Source organism: Daphnia carinata, chromosome 1 (assembly GCF_022539665.2).
Source record: "Daphnia carinata strain CSIRO-1 chromosome 1, CSIRO_AGI_Dcar_HiC_V3, whole genome shotgun sequence".
Taxonomy (NCBI): domain Eukaryota; kingdom Metazoa; phylum Arthropoda; class Branchiopoda; order Diplostraca; family Daphniidae; genus Daphnia; species Daphnia carinata.
The window spans coordinates 2,704,046-2,710,188 of NC_081331.1; the positions used below are offsets into that span (position 1 = coordinate 2,704,046).

The 6,143-nt window shown below is 38.8% G+C and overlaps 1 protein-coding gene and 1 long non-coding RNA gene across 2 annotated transcripts; one reads left to right on the forward strand and one right to left on the reverse strand.

The window, feature by feature from the left end:
- Positions 1–2,657: 2,657 nt before the first annotated feature.
- LOC130692573 (uncharacterized) lies at positions 2,658–3,726 on the reverse strand. Its single transcript, XR_009001466.1, has 4 exons — positions 3,499–3,726; positions 3,089–3,436; positions 2,844–2,985; positions 2,658–2,773 (listed from the first exon to the last, which is right to left on the reverse strand). It is a non-coding gene; the product is annotated as an uncharacterized LOC130692573 (long non-coding RNA).
- An 813-nt stretch (positions 3,727–4,539) lies between these two features.
- LOC130692572 (uncharacterized) lies at positions 4,540–5,904 on the forward strand. Its single transcript, XM_057515709.2, has 2 exons — positions 4,540–5,038; positions 5,104–5,904. Exons 1-2 carry the CDS (start codon positions 4,540–4,542, stop codon positions 5,241–5,243), a joined length of 639 nt encoding a protein of 212 aa, XP_057371692.1. The 3' UTR covers positions 5,244–5,904.
- The last annotated feature ends 239 nt before the right edge of the window (positions 5,905–6,143 follow it).

The following is a 6,143-nucleotide window of genomic DNA, read 5'->3' on the forward strand; positions in this document are numbered from 1 at the left end:
CGGTTTTAAAGTACGTGATTATATATGGAGGAACTCTCACGAGCCATCAGCGATCAAATCTTCAAGCTGGGTGCAATATTTTTGTCGCGACCGCGGGGCGATTCAATGATTTTCTCGACCGTGAAGTATTTGACTTCTCGGGAGTCAGGTTTTAAATTTTGGACGAATCTGATCGAATGCTTGATGGGTTTCGGTCCCAATGTTGAAAAAATTGTCAATCATCCAACGATGCATCCGAAAGTATGTCCTCGATGGCTTCCAAGTATGAGATTTGACTGATGTAATACTATTTGTTTCTCTGGAGGGAATCCGTCGTGTTTGTATGTTTTCGGCTACATTCCCAGATGAAGTGCAAGAGCTGGCTGCGACGTACATGGAAGACTACATATTCGTCAAAACAGGCATTGTCGGTGGCACCAATCCGGGTGTTGAACAGCTGTTTTTTCAGTGCTCGAAAAGAGATAAGAGAGCTAAGCTGATCGAAGTTTTTCAAGATCTCGTTGGTGCCAAGACTGTCTTTTTTGTCAACAGCAAAAAGACCGCGGATTTCGTCGCTGCATTCTCGTGCAATAACAACTTACAAGTAAGAATCAAAACTGTTGGAATTGGGCAAAGTGTCTTAACTTAAAATGTCTAGTCTTACCAGCATCCATGGTGAGCGTAAACGAAAATCGTAAATGTCTCTTCTGAAGCTTCTGACAGAAGAATATGCTCGATCAACTCACGAATCATGTAAGGTATGAACTATATATATGAATTAAAGTTTTTATGCCTAATGGTGTTTTACTGTCTTATTATAGATGAACAATAAATTTTGATCTGAAAAGGTTTCTTGTTTGGGGCAAGGTCCTGAATAAATTATTATGTTTGGATACACTACATGGAATTTCCATACTTTCATTCAGATTCTCATTTAAAAACGGTATTAAATTTTTCATAAATTGAAGTGCATATCTGGGCTCCCTTCCTTTCCGTAGCCCCGTTTCCCCTTGACTCGTAATAAGCCCGTAGGGGGTCATGCCCCTACTGTACGGTATATATAAAAATAACATATACCGAGGTTTGGAGGGCTCTGGCCGGAAAGGGGACGTGGGGTGCCGCTTCGTCCGATGATGTGTTCACGGAGGGTGACGTGGCTGCCCACAAATCCGAACTAAAGGTTAATCGCTCCTGTAAAAATGTTCCAAATCTTCAGCTCTTCTTCCGGCTTCTCTTAGCCAATCACCGGGTAATCTCCCCGGTGGGTCAACAAGGCAGTGTCTCCCCCTGCCTGGGTTGACGGCAACTTTTGAAAGGGCTATTGTGCCTTTTTAAAGTTGCAAAAATAATTCTAATGTGCAGAGAATTGTCAATAAATTTTTTTTTATAAAATATTTTTTCCAAAATTTGTTTCTTTCATTGTCTGTTTTCGCTGTGTTCACACATTATATTTGTCAACTTTGATGGTAAGCATTGCTTCCATTGGTTTATCATTCATCTGTAAGTGTTCAATTATTATTTGATACACTCTTTGAATTCTTCAACTTAGATTCAAGGAACGACGTGTAATACCTGTATATTATCTGAAGTAATTTTGTATATGTATTTAATTTTACTCGTATGGGAATCGATCCCCAGACATTCAGCGTGTAACGCCGATGCTCTAACATTGAGCCACGAGATATATACAAATTTTTCATTATCGCATATCATATGTTATCGTCTAGGATGTTTATGCAGTCCTTCACAACTATATGTTTATTTGTCTATTGCTTTCACAAGGTCCATGGCTTTGTGGTAGAGTCTTTAGCTGCAATATCTGTTACCCTGGGTTCAAACCTCAGTAGATGTTTAAAAATGAAGCAGAAAATATATAGAAAAGAATATTCCAGTTTTGCATTTCAGTTTTATTCTAAGTGTAAATGCAAGTCCGCAAGTGACTAGAAAAAAGCCAACTCGACATTATATGATCCATGGCTCATTGGTAGAGCATCGGCGCGGTACGCCGAACATCCAGGGTTCGATCTCTGGATAATAACTGAATGCTTATAAATAAACAATAAACCAATGGAAACAATACTTACCATCAAACTTGGCAAAATGCTTCCCATCAAAGGTGTCAAAAACAATAATGGTGAATTGAGCAAGCTAAATAAAAAAAAAGTTGACAAATATAATGTGTGAACACAGCGAAAACAGACAATGAAAGAAACAAATTTTGGAAAAAATATTTTATAAAAAAAAATTTATTGACAATTCTCTGCACATTAGAATTATTTTTGCAACTTTAAAAAGGCACAATAGCCCTTTCAAAAGTTGCCGTCAACCCAGGCAGGGGGAGACACTGCCTTGTTGACCCACCGGGGAGATTACCCGGTGATTGGCTAAGAGAAGCCGGAAGAAGAGCTGAAGATTTGGAACATTTTTACAGGAGCGATTAACCTTTAGTTCGGATTTGTGGGCAGCCACGTCACCCTCCGTGAACACATCATCGGACGAAGCGGCACCCCACGTCCCCTTTCCGGCCAGAGCCCTCCAAACCTCGGTATATGTTATTTTTATATATACCGTACAGTAGGGGCATGACCCCCTACGGGCTTATTACGAGTCAAGGGGAAACGGGGCTACGGAAAGGAAGGGAGCCCAGATATGCACTTCAATTTTTTAAATATCAAATACCGTCTCGGGAATCCGAATGAAGTTTAGAAATGTCATGTCATCCATCCAATCATTACAATTTATTCAGTGTCTTGCCCCAACCAAGAATCTTTTCAGATCCAATGTTACTATTAACCTATATTGAGAAAAGAAAAACAACACCATTAAGCATATCAATTGTTGCTCATGTAACTTACATGACTCACACATTCAACTTCTGGTGGAAGCTTGGGAAATGACATACAAATTGCAGATGAACATCATTGTATAAGGCTCTTGAATGATAAACTAGCACCTGTAGAATGTTGCATTGTTGATAGTTGTGTTCCCAGTATATGAAAATCCTTTCTTATTGGATAATTTTTTTTTTGTAGATTAGACATGGTAGGCAAAAAAGAGGAGAATGCTCCATCATAAATTCAAAATGATTTGAAGAAAATTCTTTTCATACCTAAAAAGTCCATGTATGATGTGCATCGATGCAATGGCAGTGAAGTGAAACATCTTTAGGGCCCTTTAAGTACCCAGTTTGACCAACACTCTGAATGTAAAGGACAAGTTGTTCTTTAGCCAGACAAGCAGATTATTTGAGGCTTTTAGCTGGGACAGAACTATAAAGGATTGTTGTTGTACCAGATTCATTAACACAAGATGATACTTCTCATTAGACAATTTGCATTACCCTATTACTTTACCTCATACCTTAACGGTAATGTACTCTCAGTGTTTTTTTTCAACTACAAGCTGACTCTTCCATCCTGTAACACTTCCAGACTTGACTTGATCCCCGGCCAAAATTCTGTGAATGCAAAATAATAGCATTAAAAATACTTTTTCGATAGACAAAAAACCAAGAAGTACCTAATCCATGTTTGATGTTGAACTCATGCCATTTCTGGGTTTCTGTACCACACCCATTTTCAACAGTCTTTACGGTAATATTAATCAAAGCCACATGTACCACTATGAAATGGATGTTGAAAAGCATAAAAAAACCTGTTGAGATGGATATCAGGAGAATCAGATAGATCTCAATCAACTTCAGTTATTATTTTCCCTATAGTAATTAGTGACATAGCATAATAGATATACCTGCCTCAATTCAGAACCATAGACCAACGGAGAAGAACACAGAAATGTAGCTGTGAAGGGAGATCACTTTAAAACACAGAATCAGGAATAGATCATCTAAGAGTAGACCTAAAATGCAAAGACAAAAATATTGGGCATAATTGCAGTTTACCAAACATAGTAGCAAAACAAAATAATTATCAAAGAAAAACATATGCACACTTGGGTTACCAAAATGGGTAAGTTTGATGCAATATATGGTAATCCGTTTTACCGGCCGGTAGATGGCGATAGCAGTGAAACAGATGAAAAGGCCGATATTTTTTTTTGGGGGGGTAAAACGGATTACCTTAAACGTCTGGATTTTCGTCTGCTGTTATTCAGAAACAATTCTAGGGGGCTATTTGTGAACTCCAGTTCACAAACCAAAACAGTTGGTTGAGAAAAATCACCATTTGTTTATTGGATTTTATTTGTTTTGTTTTTTTTTCTTCTGATTTTAAGTTTTCTTTTTTTTTGCTCAAAGCGCTCCACATGAACACTTTGTATCGAAAAGCATGTTAAAAAAGAAATAATTTGGTAAAGTACAGATAAATACCGGCGACGGATACAGCTTCTTATCATTTGAATTGTTGTTCTATGGTTGCATGGAAACAGCAGTTTCTGTGATTGGAACGCAGTGGGCGGAGAAAGCTTCTTTATTTGATTCATCTTTTCCTGTTCGGTCAAACGCGAGGGTTTAGAAAGTCAGTGTCCTCAGTCGCGTCCAGTTGCCCGTTCTTCTTGGGGTAGTTCAACTCCACGGAGGAAGTAGGTCGTCACGTTTCAACAATGGAAACTTGTTTAGCCATCGAGCCTTTGTCTGAGAACCGTCACCAAGAATTTATCCAATTCATTTATCGTGAATTCTTTCCTCGTGAACCGTTAGCTTTGGCTTCCGGTTTGGCAGGCAAAACTAATCCGAAAACAATCGAAACATTTATACAATGGATGAAACAAGGCGTCTCCCTCGTCGCTATTGATTCGCAATCCAATCAGATAGTGGCCGGTGCTTTGAACTGTTTCTTAAATAAATCAGAACTCCTATTCGACAATGACTACAGTTGCATGGAGGAAGAAGATTCTTCTATCTGGAGGTTTCTTGATCACCTTGAAACTGGTTACGATGTGTTCCAGCAATTTCAAGTCGATCGTGGAATGGAATTGGTGTTCCTTTGCGTCCATGAAGCGTACACTGGCCTAGGATTGGCGCGACGATTAACGGAAGAAACCATTGCGACGGCCCGTCGGCTTGAAATACCATTCATCAAAAGCAATCCGTCCACTCCTGGTAGATATAAAAATGCAAACTTGAATTTTGAAAAAGAAATTCATTCATTACTATTATTTGAATAGTTACTTGCCATCTTTTCGAATCTCTCGGCTTTGAGACGATCAACGAGATGAAGTTGGTCGATTATCAGGTGGAGGGCAAATCCGTTTTCCGGAACGCCAGGCCAGAAGATATAACTCGACTCTGCATCAAGAAAATGTAGAAATAACAACAAATTGCGTTCAAAAATTCAAAATATTTTCACTTTCAAAATTTCCACATCGTTATTGCCAAACATGCTTCTCACAATCGCACTTACTAGTTGCCAATTAAAGCCGTTTGTAAAAAAAAAGAAAAAATCCAGGACGCGTGCAATGGCATTACCAAGTGAATAAAAACAAGGAAAATTATAGCTGCACTATTTCGCATAGATAATTGAAATATGATGGCCAAATTGCATCAAAATGGATTTTCCGCTTGCGTATGACTTTTCCGGCTGATTTCTCAACCGTCACGAGTCAATCAGTTGGCACAGCAACAGCCGAGTACAGACATGACTATAAGCCGCCTGGTTCTTCCACAATTTTCGGTCGCAACATTCCTTTCTGCTTTCGCACCTTTCGGCTTGAATAAATGAATAAAAAATGTTGGTTGGTAAAACAACACACATACTGGCTGACAACAAAATTGCACGAATCGAAAAATCCCGCGGTCATATTTTCCTCTCGTCTTTCTTTTTCGTCCAAAGTTTACAAACAGAAAAAAATTTGGGGAGAGAGGGAGGACCACTGAGGTCTGCACAATTACATACAGCAATGGGGCGCGACGGATAACAACCTTGTGAATTTTATTTCCACGTTCGCATCAACACACACTCACACACACACACACACACTCACACAGAGGAAAATGCATCGTATTATTATTACTTCTTCTTCACCTCTAATTTTTCATCTCCGCCTCGGAAAGGCGGACGGAAACCAACGAACAAATGAACAAAAAAAAAAAAAAATAAAATAAACGAACACAAAAAAAAAAAAACAACCCAAAATTGTTGTGATTATAATTTAGCAAGAGAGAATGTTTTCAGAGAAGAAAAGTCGGGGAAAAGAAGTTCTTTCTT